Source organism: Homarus americanus, unplaced genomic scaffold (assembly GCF_018991925.1).
Source record: "Homarus americanus isolate GMGI-L3 unplaced genomic scaffold, GMGI_Hamer_2.0 scaffold56333, whole genome shotgun sequence".
Taxonomy (NCBI): domain Eukaryota; kingdom Metazoa; phylum Arthropoda; class Malacostraca; order Decapoda; family Nephropidae; genus Homarus; species Homarus americanus.
This window is the reverse complement of record NW_024734940.1, coordinates 1,013,990-1,034,719: the sequence shown is the minus strand read 5'-3', so window position 1 is coordinate 1,034,719 and position 20,730 is coordinate 1,013,990. Positions and strand designations below refer to the sequence as shown.

General features: G+C 43.6%; 1 protein-coding gene across 1 annotated transcript in view; it reads right to left on the bottom strand.

Annotated features, from left to right (window-relative positions):
- The window catches only part of LOC121870547, a 103,766-nt gene that overhangs the window by 43,593 nt on the left and 39,443 nt on the right, over window positions 1-20,730 (bottom strand). The window contains exons 2-3 of the mRNA XM_042372378.1: window positions 436-791; window positions 134-277 (exon numbers count right to left, since the gene is read on the bottom strand). Coding sequence (XP_042228312.1) covers window positions 134-277; window positions 436-787 — 496 coding nt within the window. The 5' untranslated portion in view covers window positions 788-791. The remainder of the gene's footprint in view (window positions 1-133; window positions 278-435; window positions 792-20,730) is intronic.

Below are 20,730 nucleotides of genomic sequence, written 5' to 3'. Positions count from 1 at the left end.
CCTTTCCTTTATTTTCCTCCGCTTTGCTATCTGCCTTCATTTCCTCCTCTTCATTCTGCTTAATCTCATCCCCTCACCTCTCCTTCTTTTCCCATGTCATCCCCCATCCTTTCCCCATTTTCCTTGGACTCACCTTGGCAGCAAGTACCGTAGCCAACAGCGCAGGTTCCTACACTCTTGCCTCCTAATTCGTCACACTGCTCGACGGTGTAGCAAGTACCAGTTTCGAGCCCTGACCCGCACAGTAGATTGGGGAATCTTATTACCGTGAAGATGACTGTGGGAGTGTTATATAATAATTGAAAATACATGTCATATACGATACAACAGTTATTTGATAATGCTTGGTCACTTATTATACTCTTGTATTTATTTATTGATTCTTTGATTTATTTTCTCATTACTGTATTCTTAACTGTATCTCAGAATCCTTACATTTCCCCTCCTTATCCTCTGTGATCGTGTGGTTGTATCCCTGATAGATGGAGGAGTCAACTCCCTGTTCCTGTAGGAGGCTGTCGTTGACTAAGAACTTTTGCTGGGGAGGGTCGTCGACAAAGAACTCTTGCTGGGGGTCGTCGACGTGGACCTCCTGCTGGGAATGGTGTTGAGGCGGAGACTCGTAGGGGATGCCACTGACGCGGATTAGCACTGTCACCCAAACCATCAGGTATCTAAGGGAAGGAAACATTCCCCACGACCCCACTCCTCTTCCTCCTCTTGTCGCTGTTATTCCTCCTTCTTTACCTCCCCCTCTTCCTGGTGCTGCATGGCGTGGGGCCAACATCACTCTGTGAACATTAAATACTATGAAACATTAAAGAATTTTAACACTGATACATGAAAGCACTCTAGCATATTGAAATAACGAAATATTGTAACACTCTGAAACGCTTTAAGCATTGTAACAATGAAACATTGACGCACTGTACAATTCTGAAGCATTGTCAGAGAACCGTTTTGAAATAATGAAACATTTTTTTATACACTGAGGATTTTGGATCACTTTGAAGTAATGAAACACTGTCAAATACTCTGAAACAACGAAACACTTGGAAGCAATTCACAGACGGCCCCATACGGATGTAAGGAACATTCTTGATTAATTATAGGAACTAATCTCTCATAAGTTTTGAGAGAAAACTTTTCTGCGGTACAGGAGATTGCATCTTTGATCTACTAAAATCTGAGACGGACACTTCAGTGATAGACCTCGTTACCTGCTATTCTAAGCTCTTCTTCGATGCAACAACCAAACCCATCAGAGTAACAGCCACCTCTGGTCGAACAACACTTTTGACAATGTCTAAAATCCCTTCCCTGTTTTTGTCAAGTATAGCACAGCCACAAAAACTGAAAAGACTAGTTAAGTTACAATACAGTATTGAGACTACCGTGACGATAATATTCTATTGTTCAAAACAATATAATGAATGCTATGCGGGATCTTGTCTATACGCCTCCGAAAACCCAAACGTGATTTGCTGCAACTTCTTCATATTCAATGCTTGATTTGATAAATATTTTCCTCTCAATGAAAAAAATATATCTATCTGCAAGCCTTATAATACAGCTGAAATCAAAGCAATGATGAAAGAAAAACACAAATTTCTGAAAAAAAAAGACCCATAACATTTGATGCCGCTTATAGAAGTATCCGAAATAGAATAAGACAAGCAATTAGAAATGCCTCACGATGTTATAATATAAATAAATTACAGTCAGTATCAGGCGACAGTAGGAAAACCTGGAGTGTCATTAATAATTCTATTCAGAACAAGAACACTCATCCTACAGCTCCTAACTCAGGTTTTATGATAAATGATACAGCTGTAGCTGAATCCTCCCTCATTACCAACCACTTCAATAATTATTTTATCATTGTTGGCAGAAATCTTAATGAGAATGTTCCTAATCACCATGAGGAATCTAGAACCTACCTGAAAAACAGAAAAAAACTATTTGTTGTTTTTGTCTATTGTCACTGCAAATGAATTACTGAACATCATAAAAAAAGATCCAAAGATGCAGAAGCAGGCGACGACAATATACCAATGAAGATCATTAAGAAAGTGACCCACCTATTACTATCTGTTCTCTTCCACATTTTGTAAGTGCTTCTCTAGCGGTTTCTTTCCAGGTAAATTGAAAGTAGCTAAAGTTCATACAGCATCAAAAAAAATACGGTGGTAAAGGTCTTTTTATGAACTATTTCCCCATATCAGTCCTCCCTTGCAGCCTTAAGTACGATACTCGATAAGCTGGTAATGTAAATTGATAATTAAGACCCTATCAACAAAATTTCTCACTTGCAAATTGAATAAAACAGATAAGGAAACCTTCTTGTGAAAAAGCAGTAAGTTCTTTGTATATTTCACAAAAAGATGGGAGTGACTAACGGACACAATCAGTAGCCTCCCAGCCCCTTTTGCCCCCTCCTTCCACCTTCATTAAAACAAAAGATACGATTCTCCAGAGGTCGTCTCTTTTATTATAAATATTGGCTAATGTAGTCCAATCATATTATAAAGGCCCGAGAGCGAGAAACTAAATACTTATTATGCAAGTATATAATTCAATCTTAAGCTGCAGTAAATCGGGTTGAGCCCGGATACGCTCATTCTCCTTCTTTCCTTTCTTTCACCACTCATTCACTGATAATGCATGAACACGTCGCCATGTGAGGAGGGTCAGTCAGCCTGCGACCAGCATCCAGTAAATACCATTTAACGTGTACCCTTTATTATCTGGTATTCAATGTTCTATTGTCGTGACGTACTTTGGCCTGTAAACTGTTGCAAGTGTTTCGTGAAGACCTCAACATAATATGGCGTAGTAGGGTGTGTCATAGGAGGGAAGATCAGCTAAAACTAATGGCCCATCACTTTTTTGGTAGATTTTAGTGTATATAAACAGAAAATAATTTCAGTTTCAATATTTTGCAACCTTTTGCTAGGTAAATTTTAGCGTGAAATTTATCGAAAATCTAACGTACAGCTGCATTAGTGCATTACAATTAAATAGTGAACATTGCTTTCTGACTTCATTCTTTAACAACCCAACTAACAATATTTTTTTCTGTTTCAGATTCTGATGCATTTATAAGTTGATAATATTTGCGATGGCTGCTTGTGTCAGGACGAGGAACCAAAAATCCAGCCATCTCAGTCACTATCTTGGGTCTGGGAGAGAGCTCCTGAAGTCGGAGTTGCCTACATTGAGAGATGCTTTGAGATACGGTGTTTTAATCAGGCAAATCAGTGAAAAGAACCAAAGAACTTACAAACAAAGACATTGCCAGTGATATGACCAAAGCTGTCTTGGCACAGTACACTCTGGCTAACGCTCAGTTCAAGCCTCCAGTCATAACAAGTCAGAAGATTAGTGAGAGACTGCTAGCCAGTTGGGAAAAGGCAAGAGATATCTCTCTTGGGAGAGGAAAACTTGCAGTTAAGGACAGCTTTGCCAAGCAACTGGACCAGTTATTTGACATAAATACTTGCAAGTGCCCAATTGTTCTCTGTCCTGAGTTTGGATGCGATCGTGACTGTAAATCCGAGGTCCACATCTCCTGTATTTGCAAGCGTGAACTGAAGATTCCTGTGATCGAACTGGCATTTGTCAAAGCACAGAGAGAGAAGACTGGCAGTATAGGGGCTCTCATGATTTCTAGCCAAGATATTCCGGAGTCCAAGAGACAGGAGGCTGCCACAGAGAGACAGAAGAGGAGAAGAGTTGCCGAGGAAAAGAGACTTGAGAAGGCCCAGGGTGAGGTAAAAAAGGCCGATGATTGGAGTCAAGCTGATTCAGAGTTTAATGACTTCCCCATGGCTGATCCGAGTGCTGACCAGGAGAATGGTGACTTTGTCCCTAACCCAGAAAATAATGATCCCAAACCTTCCAGGCATAAGATTCGAAATAGGAAAGATATCCCGAGCATAGCTCTGGCCAGCATGCGACACCACACTGGTCTCAGAGAAACTGCAGAGATAGCAACAGTTGCCTGGATTGACGGTGGTTTGATAACACCTGATGATGTTCACCTGGCGATAGATCATAACAAAGTAAGGAGAGCTCAGGAGAAACTTGTCAGTAACCTAGAAGAGGAGTTTGATAAGGGGATAAGAGAAAATGGAATCAATTGTTTGTTCTTTGATGGGAGAAGGGATGACACTAAAGTGTTCATGAAAGTTGGAGATCCTGACAAGTTGTTGAAGGAGGAACACTACTCCTGCTGCAGTGAACCAGGAGGGAAGTATTTGTGGCATTTCACTCCAGAGAAAGGAGGAAGCTGAGATACTAACTGAACTCTCCTGCTGCCTGAACACAGGAGGGGGGGTCATACAGTGGATAGCGGAAGAATTGGGAGGAAGCTGGTCTGGATTGTTTGTGACCTCCACACCAACGAGTTGTCACTCAGACATCTGATCCAGGAGCTGGATGGCAAGACTCTTTCAAACAACAGATGGTCTGGTCCTCTTGGCAAGATGCTGGACTCTGCCACTGAGTTAGAAATAAATCCGAGCTTTGAAAAAATCACAGTTGGTCCTCCACTCGTTGAGCTTGCACATACTGTCATTGACGACCTGAGTACTGACCAGTAGTATGGTTACATGATTTGCAGTGCCATCAAAATTGGGGTCATGCCTGATAGAATTGCTTACCTGCAGATAGGTCCAGTCTCACATTCTAGGTGGCTCACAACGGCTCTCAGGTTCTGCAGAATTTGGGTCGCTCATCATAAACTGAAAGGGAACCAGCTTCACAACCTGAGACTTATTGTCCAATTCATCGTGAGTGTCTACTTGCCAAATTGGTTCAACACCAAGGTCAAGTCATCGTTCTCCGAAGGTCAAGGGCATGTTCTCTTCAGCAGGCTCCTGAGAGTCAGCCAAGGAAGGTTGTTCAGATTGTGGAGCAGACTGTGAGGAGATCTTCCTGGTATGCTCATCCCGAGGCAGTTCTGCAGACAATGCTCTGCAGTAAGGATGAGGAGGAGAAGAGTGGCAGTCAAAAAGATCTTGGATATGAGACTTATGAGAGGATCTGGGGATGGCGAATCAGTTGGTGACGATTCCTTCAGGGTCAGGAAGACTCCTGAAGTCAATCTAGGTGCCAAGACCCTCACTGATCTCATAGATCTGGATAACATCCAGGCTGGCAGTGAGCTCCCTCTTCCTGCAGCCTCACCAATGTTCAAGTCAGAGCTTTCCTGGACAACCCCATGCATGTCCATGCCTGGCCCTCGCACACCCAGAGTATAGAGCGTTGTGTACAGCAAGTGAGCGAGGCCAGCAGTCACGTGTACAGCCAGGAGAGGAGGGAAGGCTACATCCGAGCTCAGGTGGTCAGCAGGGAGGTGATGAGTAGAAACAGAAGCAAGAAAAGACATGTTCTCTATGGTGTGCAGCAACACCGGGTCGTCGTAGTAAAACCGGTTTTTGTATTTGATGATTTTGTTTTCTAAAGGAATATTAAATTTAATAAATGTGTCAAGATCATTCGTTTCACTATTCTGGATCATTTTCATCCTAATAAATTAACCTGATACATTTACTTTACTTTAAATAAGCTATTTAGTGCTGTTGGTAAAAGGGTGGGAATACTGAATTTTCATAAGATTTCAAGTTAAAATTTTCCTAGCAAAAAATGAAAACTTTTCAAATCTGAAGATATCACATGATTCTGCACATAGAACTACATCATTAATACCATGGGCCGATTTTTCAAACTCAAAAAAAAAAAAATTCGCCTCCGTATGACACACCCTAATGGCGTATGATTTTAGCCTGTGTGTGGAATAACCTTACTGACTGGTCACCCTCTCCATAACGATCTCGCCCCTTCGACATAGATCCTACTTACCCTTCCAAGGACCTCTATGGCCTCGCTGAAGTATCAGAGATTGTGGGATTGGATGAAACGTGTCACCCAGCAACCCAGACGCCACAGCACTCAACTCAATCTTTTATTTCTACCGACACACCTTAACAGACTCCAACAGACATAAACTTCTTAGCTCAACAGGGGAACCAGCTGCAGTCCTCTTTAAGTTGGAAAATACCAATAACCCGTTATTATCCGCTGTATTATGTGGACATACAATACTGTTGGTTAACTTTCGCCAATACCCTAATGAGGCATGAAGATGTGTGCCGTTGTATAGGGAGAAACATTATTTATAGGAGTTAGTTGCATGCTAGAATATAATATAATATAGTATTGTATTCTGTATGATAATATCATCTGATAGATTAAATGACATGAGTGTATTGATAGGAGATTATAAAATAGCACCGAAGTCATATATGCTAAAACGGTAAAATGGTGAGAAAAAAAATCGCCTGCCCACACTATGGGCATTGTCTCAGATTCCGAGGCATTATATTAAAAGTGAATCGGTTTGTATAATGTCGTAGGGTTGATTCCATATGTTGTGTCTGTGCCCACCAGGCGACCTGCTGGAATAGGTAAATGTAATCTTATTAACTGATAAAAGTTCAATATCAGTATGAACTACACCTGGCGGTTCTGAGGTATCATGTGAGCACCACTAAAATCCCACATTCAAATTAAGTATTAAACCTTCACTCCACTTATGTTGAAGCCTAAAACTATCATCATTATTTCGAAGGCCTATTGAGTGGTTTTCGCATGTTCTCAATTACAGGAAGCCAACGACATTTGCTTGATATACAGTATATGTAAAATCCATGGGATATGCTGTAGAAGCACGCATATGAAAAGGTAGTTAAAGGAGTGCATTCATGTATAGGACCAGTCAAATAACACTCATATGATAGTAGTTTGCTATGTGGTGCATATTTCTCATATTATAAATAAGTAGCAATAAACATAATTAAATATCACAACTTTGTTGTTATTCAGTATTAGGCCCATACTATAAACACTAAGTGTTATTATAATAAAGCATGATATAATTTGCAGATTGTATCAATCTGCACAGAGCAAACAATAGGGGCGGTTGTAGCCTCGCCAATGTCACGACGGTCAGCACCGGAGCGTACCCAACCATGAGAGTGGGTGGACGTGCTGCCCCGGTTCGCGTTCAAATTTGTTGACCGTTTCGACTGTCAGCCTTGATTTTTACGTTGGGCTCGCTCTGACTGCTTTATCTTGTAGTTGTACATTGACATTATTATTCTTGTACACTACGCTTCATCCATGTCCTATCCTATCGCCTAGAGTCCCTGCTGTTTGCTAACGACGCGAACCCTGCGGGCAGAACCACAAGGGGGTCTCTCAGAGGGCTGCTGAGTTGAAACAGTAAGGGTGGCACCATTTTCTGTTAGGCGTTCGGTAATGCTTCATAACCTGCCACTGTGAGGTGTTAGGGCATGGCAAAGCTCCGTCAGGGGATTGTCTGTTCACCCTTCCCCTAGACCCGTCTTTACTCGTCCAGCAAGTGGACAGGAGCGGCAGCCATGGAGCTTAACTGAGGTTGACAGATTAGGTAGGGCTCTGAATTATTTCCTTGTAAAGGATTTTGATGTATGTATCTGACGATTGCGAAAATGAGAGTGAGGACCACCGGGACCCCGACCCAGGGGTCTCTAGGATAGAGCTAAAAAGACTTTTAAGTGATCCAAGGATAAGGGTAAATAGACTCATGGATCCGAGAGACAGTTACATCATCCTCACAGAGATAGATGAAGATGCTGATAAGCTACTGAAGTCTAGTGCCATGGACCGAATGAAAACCAACGGATAAGAGGTGATTGTCCAATGGGAATACGGCGCCAAGCTCACCCTTGTATGTAAGAAGTTGGAAAAAGATGTAGTAGAAAATAATGCAGAAGAAATAAAGGGTTAAATAGAAAAGCAAAACAATGTCAAGATTGTGGAGGTGTAACCTATGTATGCCCATAATACAACGATGGTTCGCTTTGCAGATACAAATGAAGCGAAACGACTGAAGGAGAATGTGCTCTACGCCTATGGCACTTCCATCTCCTCACACCAAATAGAATACGAAAAATATGCACCTATCCAACAATGTATGAAGTACTACAAATACAATGATCACATGATCAAGAATTGCCCCCTGCAAAGGGTCGTATGCTCTGAGTGTGCATCTGATCAACACTTCTACAAAGACTGCCGTAGCACCACCAAAAAGTTTGTCGTCTGCCGGGGTGGCCACAGAATCTTCTCTGCCACGTGCCTGGTCAGGGAACGGGTAATTAAAGAAACAGAATAAATGACTGAAATAACATCATGAAAATACCACTCAGTCGACGATCGTAGCTTACAGCCAGACTCTAAAAGACGCTCTGAAAGAAACTCAAGCATACTCGCAAAACTCAAGAATGTCAGCAAGACCATGGAAGTCCTGCAATCAGAAATACAAACCATCAAGTGTTCAATAAAGCAGGCAGTGGCTGGGTCACTAGGCGCCATGGGAGACGCAGTGACAGATTTATTTTTAGTTTAACAAATTTATTGGCAAAGTTTGTAGAACAGATTGCCTATTCTGAGTAATTCAATCAGGTCTTGACACTGAGGGTGGTATCACTTCTCACTGCCACGCAGGACAGAGGTTCATACACAAAGAAATACATCATATTCATTAACAGCTATAAATGTATAGAGGTCAGATTCATGTGGGTAATGTCACTGTTCACTGCCATGCAGGACAGAGGTTCGTACACAAAGAGATGCATCATATTCATTGACAGTACCTATACATATATATTAGGGTGGTCCATATTTTTCAACTTTGGAATTTTTTACCACAGACCCTGCTAAAAGTGTCCATTTAGGACGAAAACATTGTGTGTAGAGTTATTTTTAAATATATTAATATTTAGAGGTTGCTCAAAGCTGTCAAAAATTAAGTAATCGATGTAGTCGATTACTTTGTAGCCGATTACGCCCACCACTAGTGCGTCGCATTTGGCACGATTGTGGTGAGTTTTTGCTGGTCGTGAATGATGATTGGGGAAATTAGAAACAGTTCTGCAGAGTATTCTCATTATTAATTTATATTAATAGTTAATTTCTTTATTCCTCAGGTCAAAATGGCTAATGCAGGAGTAAAAACACGAGAAAATGTGTATTTGATAAAGACATTATGTGATGACATTACAGGGGCTAAGTTACCTTCAAACAGGCAGGTGTTACAGTATTTTTAAGCCTGCATCGCATACAGAAAAAAACCCATCAGAGTGGCAGCTGGGGAAGTCACAGACAAAGTTCTTCAATTTTGGACAAAAGCAAACATTCCCACACACCACAAACCAGATTGTGTGAATCAAGTGCACAAAATGTTTGACAAGTGGAGTAGTTTGAAAAAGAACTCTTCAAGAACGACAGAAATTCAAAAGCAGAAAGAGATAGAGTTCACTGATACATTTGAAGATCTCTTTGACATTGCACATGTGAATGCTTTGAATATGATGACAGTTGAGGAGGATAAGGATTTCTTAATAGCGCAACGAGAAAAAGGGCGTAGTGGGGCAATGTCATCTCTTGACAAAGTATTCCTGAAAAGACGGAAACGACGAGAAAAAACTCTCAAGAAAGCAATGAAAAGGAAGTTGGCTGCAGACAGTGCAGAGGAAGAAGCCAAAAAATGCCAGGCCATCGTTGTCTTGGACAGCAGTAGTACGTCTTCTTCTGAGGAATCCAACCCAGTTCCTGGCCCATCAGCATTTCAAACTCCACCTACTGTCAAGAAGCGTGGGCGAAAAGAAGTTCTAACTCCAGAACTTTCTGCAGCATTAGATCGGACCAAGTACTCAGATAGAATGGCCATGCACATTGTCACCCAAACTGCTCGTAGTCTGGGCCATGATGTCAGTGAATTGATTCTGAATCGATCAAGCATCAGGAGGAAACGTCAGCATCATCGCAGTAGAAGGGCAGCTGAAATCCTTTGGTAAATTGATGCCTGATTTGACGGGGCATGGGGGTCATGTTAACAGACTCCCAGTTCTTGTCTCAGGCAATGGCACCTCCCAACTTCTTGCTGTTCCAAAACTTCCCTCTGGTACCAGTGATGAACAAGCAAAAGCTATTGTGAAGGCTTTGCAGCAATGGCACATTGCAGACATCGTGCATGACATGTGTTTTGATACAACAAGCTCAAATACTGGTCACCACAAGGGTGCGTGTGTCAAAATTGAGCAGTTGCTGGGTCGTGATTTGCTATATTTTGCCTGCCGCCACCATGTACTAGAACTTGTAGCTGGAGCTGCTTTTGAAGCTGTAATGGGGCACTCAGCTGCTCCTGACATACAGTTGTTCCGAAGATTCCAAGCCAAATGGGAACAAATTGACAAGCAGAAGTTTGAAGACTCCTCCACCGACGATCTGGCAGAAGAATCGGTCAGAGCTGTGAGGGACGATCTAACCAACTTCATTGAGAAGGCTCTATTGGAGACACAGCTTCGAGATGATTATCGAGAGCTGCTAGAGCTGGCCTCCATCTTCCTTGGCACATCACCTTCTCGGGGAGTACGATTTTCTGCACGATGGATGACAAAGACCATTTATTCCTTCAAAGTGTGGTTATTCCGTTTTCAGTTGAAGCTTACTCCAAAGGAGAACAGAGGACTAAGAGATTTGTGCATTTTCTTTGCCCGAATATATGAGAAGGCTTGGACAACTGCTCCACTTGCTGCAAAGGCACCAAAAGGAGATCTGATGTTGCTTAAAGCTCTACAAGACTACAGTACCATCAGCGATGCCATATCAAAGGCAACTTTCCACAAAATGATGAGACACCTCTGGTACTTGTCAGAAGAGTTGGTTGCATTGGCCTTCTTTGATGACGATGTTCTCCCAGCAGTGAAGGACTGCATGTTGGAAGCTATGAACATCGTTATTGGAGAAGAAAAGCATATCAAACGGGTTACAATCAATCCAGACACACTCCAAGTGAAGAAGCTATATGATTTCACGACAAAGAACACAAAGTCATTTTTCAAAAAGCTCAACTTGAATACAGATTTCCTGGCCCTCCCAGTAGAACAGTGGAAAGATGATCCTGACTTCCAAAATGCAAAAGCCAGTGTGCAAGCTTTGTCTGTGATCAATGATCATTCAGAAAGAAGAGTAGCCTTAGTCCAAGATTTCTCAGGCCGCATCACCAAGGACGAACAGCAACTGCAGTATCTACTGCAGGCAGTTGCTGACCACAGGAAATCATTCCCTAATGCCCTCAAGCAGACCTTACTGGGCGACAAAGAGTGAGACTGGTCCTCATGCGACCCCTGCCTTGAGCAGCTAATACCCACTTAGACTAAGGGGGGGGGTGGGGGTGGGGCCAGGCTTGGGGGCTAGGAAATGATGTGTTATGAACATTAAGCATAGGCATAATATTGTTAAATTTCATTTGACTTGAGCAACCTCTAATTATTAAGATATTTAAAAAAATATTTTACAAGCAATGTTTCTACCCCAAATGGAAACTTTTGCCAGGGTCTGTGACAAAAAAATGGCAAATTTTGTTTTTTGCCCCAAAATAAGGACCACCCTAATATATATATATATATATATATATATATATATATATATATATATATATATATATATATATATATATATATATATATATATATATATATATATATATAAACATATATATATATATACCTATACATATATACATATACATATACATATACACATATATACACATATACATACATACATACATACACATACACACATATACATACTTATACGTAGGTCAGATTCATGTGGGTAATGTCACTCTTCACTGCCATACAGGACAGAGGTTCGTACACAAAGAATGCATCATAATCATTGACACTATATATAGGTCAGATTCATGTGGGTAATGCTACTGTTCACTGCCATGCAGGACAGAGGTTCGTACACAAAGAAGGAAATACATCATATTCTTTAGCAGTATATATAGGTCAGTGGATCACATACATTGGAGTCATATTTTAATTGAAGACTAATCAGTGTGGGCTAGCAAATTTGGGATAAACAGCAAGAATATCCTCAAGCACCCTTGATTCAATGTAGTAATTACATAGTTCAAGATACAAAAAGTCAGGTGGCCTGAAGTCTTTGACAGTGTCACATTCAATAATATAGTGTGCAAGTGTATGCTTTAGAGGTTTATCACAAAGTTTACATGCTGAGTGTTCCGGTATGGGTACAGCGTTACTAACTTGCCGGAGAACATCAGGAGCGTCTCCTATCCACAGCTGGGAGAGTCCAAAGCCACCGCTATATACTTGTCTTACCTGCATGGCTATCACATGAACATGGTTCATCTAGGTTCATTCTCTAAACACCTCAACGAGACACTAACCAGGAACAACATTGTACCTGTCGAAATTAGCGATGACGTCCTTTCAAAAGAAATCATGAAGGCAGTAACCCACTCAACGACTTCACGGCGACCTCAACACCACGCCAGAAATGGACCATGACCTCCCTGACTTAGGTCAAAGTCAGCATAATCGTAGCCCGGAAGTGGTCAGTCAGTCTCCCTGGGATCACAGCTCCTCCAGCAACACCACAAATCTCCGTGACCCTAAGGCATCTACTCCCAGAGACGACAGCGACCATCGGGCTGCAACTACAGTCAATGGTTGCAACCAGGTGGTGGCGACTTACTCCACACAAGAACAAGACCTTCAAGCTGCATCGTCATTAGATGACTGCGACACGCAGGCCCAGGACCTGAACATCTTCCTGTACACGAGTGACGGAAAGTTCGAGGGCCCATCATTAGGTGATATTGGGTTCTGCTAAGAAATTGCGGCTCACTAGAAATGGCAGAAACCGAGAAAACACTGTAAGCGACGCCCCAAGCTACAGTTTCCGAAATGGCAGTCGTTTGCAGGATGAAAATTGTCCTACATAATGTCCTAATCTGGTTCCTTAACGTTTGGCAGCGGGAGGTTACCCTAAGCTGAATAAAAACGTCTGGCGGTAGCCAGAATAAAATGACAATACGTGAAACGCAGAGAAAGAGTTAATAAACGTAACAAACTGTCTAACCTATACTATGAATTAGACACAGACATTGGTCTGTTAAACAGTTAAACAGTACTGGCATAAATGACAAAAGTAAGCAGATTTTTTTTTTGGCTACACTGCATACCAGTGGAACATGATGGGTGAGCTCAACGACGGTGTCGCTGTGGCCATCAGGTCACGGCTGAGTCACAGAGTGTTGCTAGACTTCGAGGATTCAGTTCTAGGAGTGCAGGTGGAGACCAGCAGAAGACCTGTTATCATATGCACGATGTATCTACCTCCCAGACGTCCTTATTTACCCGAACAAGACCTCAACCAGCTGATGAGCCACAGAAAACCAACATACTCGTACAGTAGCTAAAACAATTATCTGTGCAGGTGGGGGTCGATATGTTCCTAAATTTTACGTGCGATTAGTGACAGTCCTCATATACCAATATTTATCGTCCATGGTCTCACTTTGTTTCCCACAAAGTATGCACAGATAGTTGTTTTAGCTATCTGTACATCATAAGGGACTTAAATGCATGCCACGCCATTCTCGGACATGGTAATGAGAACAACTTCGGTGTGGCGCTGTTTCACAACATCAGCAGGGGAAAACTGCAACACCTCGGGATGGATTTCCCGACACTGATTAGACGTGCCAGTGCCACAACACCCGACATAATCCTCTCCAACAACGAGGTTGTCCTGAACAGGCACTTTACCGCCGACCCATCAGTACCACCGACCACCAGTCCGTCGCCGTGACGCTCTCATCCAATCCTATTATGATCCCCACCAAAATCAGGTCAAACCCCAAACGGGCATATTGGGACACCTTCAAGGAGTCTCTCAGTCTCAAGCAGGGGAGGAACCTGGAAGAGGCCAGCCCCAGAGACATCGACGACACAGTAGAACAATGGTACAGGGTTGCGAAGACGGAGATGGACAGCAATATCCCGACCACCACCCACAGGGCCTTTCCCCACCCTTACACTAGTCACCAGCTGAGGCAGCTCAGCGTGCAGTACGATCACGTGAGACAGCTTGTCAGTATCCGCAGGTGGACACAAGAGCTGAGAGACCGGTACCGAGAGCTACAGACTGACATCCAGTACGAGAGCAAACGTCTACATGAACCAAAGTAGGCCGCATTGGTGTGGGCGGCAGCCAACAACCACCGCGACTCTACCGTCTTCTGGAAGGGTATTAAACAACTGATAGGTTTCACCTCTAGTGTCAGGGCTGTAACGAGCAGGATGGTTGTCCGCCGCTCGTTTGCTTGTTCGCGTCCCCCACTAGGGAGGTAGACGGAGGTGAGAACGTCACTGCTGCCTTGTCGTACTACCCAGCCAGCACCACAGGTGCAGTTCCCCGCTGTTCGTTCAAGTTCTGGTTGTGTTCTCATCTGAGGTTTCCGACTCGTGGGTTGATTCCCCAGACCTTCACTATACGGCTGTCAATCTCCTGACACCTACCCGGCTACTACCGCGGCTGCCACGTCATTGCCACTTCCTCCACACCCTATCTACCGTCCATGCCCTGGCGTCTCTCCTGTGTGACAACACCATCTCCCACCAACGCCGGCGCCAAGTGAGGAAGCTGCCCTGGACCTTCCCCTTCAACCTTGAGAGAAGAGAGCGGATCACCGTTTTACCAGAACCTTCCGCCGTAGGAAATATTCTGTTCATTGTTTGATTCCCGTAATTGTTTGACTCCCTTTAATTGTTTGACTCCCTTAATTGTTTGATTCCATTAATTGTTGATTCCCGTAATTGTTTGACTCCTTTAATTGTTTGCCTCCCAAAATTGTTATTTGATATTTGTGTGAGTGGTGTCAGTTTTTGTGTAATTTTCATAGTAAAGTGATGTCAATCTCTAACGGTTGTTTGTTATCCCTCGGAAAACCATGGTTCTTGACTTTCTTCTTATAAGATACTGATTAGGCTGGCAAGGGATTTCTATCCCTAAGTCCCAGGTCTATACAAGTGGCAACCTTGCCAGGATTGTCTCTAACCTTGGTTTCTGAGGGCTAACATTTGTTACCAGTGTTTGTTGTAAGTCGCAGTGTGCTCGCCGCTTGCTGTCTGAGGCCCAGAAGTAAGTGTTGTTTAATGCTTATCCCTTCCTTCTGTTGTGCTAATTTTTGTTGCTCTCTCTTGTACTAGGGAAGCTAATTTGTGTTGGTTGGGGTGCACTGTGGATGTTGTCATAGTATTTTGTTGATTCACCTGGTGCAGTTTCTTTTTCCTGAGGTGATTTAACTGGACTGGGTGCGAAGTAAGGTTTCCTCCAGCCGGATAAAATCATTTAATGGTTTGATTGAACCACTAAGTAGTTACTTTTGGCTAGTTGCTGGGTAAGTTGTTTAATTTGTCATTTTGGCTCTTGGCCCTTCGTATCATTATGTCTAGTTTTGAGGAGTTGAAAGGTCAAGCGGTGGACCTGGGTCTGACAGGTGTGGAGGTTGGTTGGTATGTAGTCACCCAACAGACTGCTGAGAGATATGAACGCAACAAATAGAGAGAGGAACCCAACAGAGAGAGAGAGCGAGAGGAACGCAGCAGCGAGAGAGAGTTCGAATTAGCTAAGTTGCAGGCAGAAAAGGACATAGAACTAGCTAGGATTAACGCTCAAAGTAGACCAGAATCCTCTGCCCGGTACAAGATAATGTAGTAAAACCCAGTTTGCCTGTTTATCGTGAAGGAGAAGAAATCGCCTCCTACCTTGTTAGGATTGAACGGGTAGCCGAGTGCTTAGTGTGGACCAAGATAGCTATGCTGTAAGATTGGGTAGCCTACAGAGTGGTAAACCGGTACAGATTTATACGTCCCTGTCTGCCGACATCACAAGAGATTACTGTCTGTTGAAGCAAGCTCTCTTGCGAGGGTTTAACAAGACTCCTGATGGTTATCGTCTTGATTTTTCCGCAGAACGAAGATTAGAGCAGGGGAAACATACCAGCAGTTTTCAATCCACGTGGGTCGTTTGTTTCAGCAGAGACTAGAGGCGTCAGAGGTTAAGGAAACCTTTGAGTCTCTCACTAACTTCATGATATTGGATCAGTTTTTGTCTTCTCTACCGCCAGACTTGAGAATTTTCATCAAGGAACACCGGCCAGTGAAGAACACGCAGCCTCCTTCCTCTGAGGAACCATTCACAGGAATAGAGAAGAGTTGTTCACCGGCCGTGGGGTGCCACAACTGCGGAAAAGAAGGGCACATTCGTTCTCGCTGTCCCAGGTATCCCCGCGCCTTTAAATCTACCGACATTCATCAGCCAAGCTACAGGGTCGGATTCTGTTTGGAAGACTGGAGCTGCCCCCGTTATTGTGTCAGCGGAACAATAAATGGGTTTTGGGCATCTACTATCATCAGGGACACCGGTTGCTCGTGCATTATTGTCTCTGAGGGAGCCCTGCCTGACGCTGACGTCTCCAGCTGCTCGAAGGTTAGTGTCGCCGATTATTAAGGTGGATTATTTAGGTCGTGTTGACCAGTTCCCTGTTGTTAGGTGCTACCTGCGGTTCCCCTATTTCACTGGTTGGTCTAATGTGGTAAGATCTCCCATTAAATTCGCTAGTGCTCTCATTGGTAATGTTCCCGGAGATCGTGACCCTAACGAACCGGAACCTTTAAAACTCTCCTCGCCACCAGCGCAAGTCTCCTCGCCACCAGCAGACGTCTCCTCGCCACCAGCGCCAGCCTCCTCGCCACCTAACCACGCCACCTCTCCACCTGCCGACGTCGCCTCGCCACCCTCACTCGCCACCTCGCCTCCAGCAAAGGTCCAAGCTGTGGAGACACGGTCGACGAAGGTGAAACGACTGCATCCCGTGATTCTGCCGAAATTGTTGCCACTGACTGTGACGCCCAAAGAGTTCACCAAGCTTCAAGCCTTGTGTACCACTCTGACGCGGGTAAGGGAGAAGGTGACTTCCGGGGAGGAGTATCAGATTAGAGATGGGTATGTTTACAAGTTTGTTTGTATTAATGGTCTGTTACATAGGACTTGTGTGTCATCCAAGCAAGCAGCCAAAGTAGGTCGGTTTTTACTTGTCCCTGTTGATTGTCGTAGCAACATTCTCACTGTAGCTCACAAGAGCCCTCTAGCAGGACACTGTTCACATAGAAAGACTTATATGAAGGTTGCTGATCAGTTTTACTGGTCAGGTATGGAAGCGGATATTAGAGCCTTTTGTAGGAGTTGTGATCAGTGCCTAATATGTCCGCCAAGGGTAGAGTCCGTCCTGTTCCACTTAAACCCTTACCCATCATTACAGAACCATTTTCTTGGGTAGCAATAGATTTTGTTGGACCGTTCTCACCCCTTTCCTCTAAGAAGCCTAAATTATATCAAGCTAATTTGTTAAGGAAATATAATTGCAAGGCCCACATTGCTCGTGTCCTTGACGACGTTCCCAAGCTGGAGTCAGTCGAGGCACTACCCTGCAAGAGGCGCCAGACTCGGATGATCTCGGTTGCCAGTTACCGATAACACCGGACGGGATAGAAGAATCCTCTACGACTGGCAATAGGCCCAAACTTAAACCTGGACTGAGGTGGATCCCACGTGTAGTTCCTTGATACGGCCTTACGATATTTGGACATCAAGTTACTACTTATTCTTTTTAATGTGATTATTCTTTATTTTGCTCTGTATATTTAAACATTTGTTGTAGGATGATTGTTTTGTTGTACTAATCTTAAGTTTTAATCTACCTTACAGTAGATTTTTGTTGGGGGAACTGTGTCAGGGCTGTAACGAACAAGATGGTTGTCCGCCGCTCGTTTGCTTGTTCGCGTCCCCCACTAGGGGAGGTAGAAGAAGGTGAGAACGTCACTGCTGCCTCGTCGCACACCAGACACTACCCAGCCAGCACCACAACAGCAGTTCCCTGCTGTTCGTTCAAATTCTTGTTGTGTTTCTCATCTGAGGTCTTTGACTCGTGTGCTGATTCCCCAGACCTTCACTATACGGCTATCAATCTCCTGACACCTACCCAGGCTACTACTGCGGCTGCCACGTCATTGCCACTTCCTCCACGCCCTATTTGCCGTCCGTGCCCTGGCGTCTCTCCTGTGTGACAAGACCATACCCCACCATCGCTGGCGACAAGTGAGGAAGGTGCCCTGGACCTCCCCCCCCCTCCTCCCTTGAGAGCTGAGAGCGGACTACCGTTTTTTACCAGAACCTTCCACCTGGGCAGCCGCCGTAGGAAATATTCTGTTCATTGTTTGATTCCTGTAATTGCTTGACTCCCTTACTTGTTTGACTCCCTTAATTGTTTGACTCCTTTAATTGTTTGACTCCCGTAATTGTTATTTGATATTTGTGTGAGTGGTGTCAGCTTTGGTGTTATTTTCATAGTAAAGAGATGTTAATCTCTAACGGTTGTTTATCACTCGGAAAACCATGGTTCTTGACTTTCCTATATAAGATCCTGATTAGGCTGGCAAGGGATTTCTATCCCTAAGTCCCAGGCCTTTACACGGTCCCTTACTTGCTCGACGAAAACAACGAAAACAATATTCGAGGAGGAAAACGAAGAACAATTACATTGGCGATATTTCCGAAAGATCTTTACCATTAGTGAATAGGAGAACTAGAGCTTCGTCAGGGATTTTGAGGACATTTTCGGTCACTTGCAGGCAATCAGCACCTGCTCCAGCCGCTCGCACGAACTGACTTCACTAGACTGGTGGATGAGAGCTACCTGATGGAGGGCATAGTTCCTGCAGATGTGTCATCCTCCATAAAAGGGTTTAAAAGCAAGTCGCTTGGGCAGAGCCATATTAACAAGAAGATTCTGGCCCAACTTCCAAACAACATAATAGAAAGGCTTGCTCATAACTACAATGCTTCTCTTGCATCTGGATATTTCCCCAAGATGTTTAAAATCGCCTTTATTCACCTCATACCAAAAGCAGGAAAGCCTCCAAACAAAACGAAAACTTTCGTCCGATATCGCTACTAGAGGTACCAGCCAAAATCCTTGAAAAAATATCAAAGAGGGAGTTGCGGATGTATCTGGAGCACGAAGATGTGCAAAATCCCCTCTGGGGACACTGACAATGTGTACAGTACACCTCACTATTCGCCGCCATAAATGGTGGTGTACGTGACCGAGTCAACTCCTATGATGGCATTGTTCTTATGGACTCTCGACTGGTCATACCTTGCTCTCTTCATGTTCGGGTCCTGGAGGAATTACAGTCTGCCCAGTCACGGTAGCTTGGTGCATATATATTGGCCAGGCATGGACAAAACTCTCTATAACCAGTTGGATACATACTACTATTGCCGAGTCACTGCCCTAGGAAATACTCAAACTCTCCAACTCAACCTTGTGGCTCTATGACAATGTAACACTGGATTATTTTAATCATGTAGGCAAACAATATCTTTTTACGTTGTTCGTTTTTCGAGCAACATCATCCTATTCTATTTCCTCTGGGGCAATGCAGATGTATGCAGGCACATCTCTTCCCGCCACTCCTTTTTCTTGGACTGTGGGCCCCCTCACGAATTAGCAAGTGAAGGAGGACCAACCTTTGCTTCCAAAGATCTTCTGTGACTTTCACCCCCTCAGCTCTGCGTATTATATGCAGTCCAATGTCAAGGCCGCCAAGCGCATCGTTGCTGACTACACAAACGATGACGGCTTCCTGAACAACGACCTCGCAACACGGGCAATACTGCAACACCGAAACACCCCTCTACCTTACATTTATAAATCTCCTGCGCAGCTCTTGTTCGAAAGAACAGTACTCTATCACGTCTCATCAAACCCTCATCTACTCCATCCTGACTGGTTGCAAGGTGGTCACCCAGCTGCTATCCTGGATCAGGGATCCAACCACCCAAGTCAATCCTTACAGGCAATAATACCGTGGAAATCGACAGCTCCGGCTGTCGCAACCTTCGAAATCTCTGTAAGATCAAGCCAAACTCCAGATTCACTCCAACCTTGTTAATGCCCACCCAATCCTTCCCAGCTTGTACGATGCATTAAACAAGTTGGCATGCGAGAAGGAGGAGAGTCAGTCTGGAACAATTGCTTCTTTGCAACAGTTATACAGTAACAGGAGAACAGATTATCTCAACTGTGTAACCCCTAGGTGAATGTTACCGTGTATAACAGATAATTGTGAAGCTGTCATATATGTAATAACCTGGGGTTGTCACCACTTGTAACAGGCACTTGTGAAGCTGTTACCTTATATTATAGACGCTTACTTCTTACACTCTTAGCCAATTACTTTAGAGGCTGATAAGGTAAGCAAATTAAATAAAGATTAAAGTTTATTGGGATTTGGTACTGAAACGCCAAATGTTCCTTTTCGTTTTTTTTCTAAAAAATATTTATGTACACTTTCAAAAGGATACCACTATAATAGTCACTGTTGCTGTGAGTGCTATAATAAGACTGACAACTATCAGGGATAAACTCTAAAGATGTCCGACTAGCGTGAAAAATGAGTAGAGGCTGCTGCTGGGTCCAGCCAAAGATTTCTGACCTAGGATATACTGGGGACACGACTTGTGCATGGAACTTTACCCATCACGTGCATTAAACGTGCTACCTCACAGCTAGGGGGTGCTAGTTATATAACACAATAATATTAACCCATATATATATACGTACTTCTGCCTATGAGACGGGCTAATACATCGCGTGGTCACATCATCCGAGCTCCGCGAGGACTTGACTAATCTCACAGAGAAAACCCTATACATATACCTATCTGTATGTAT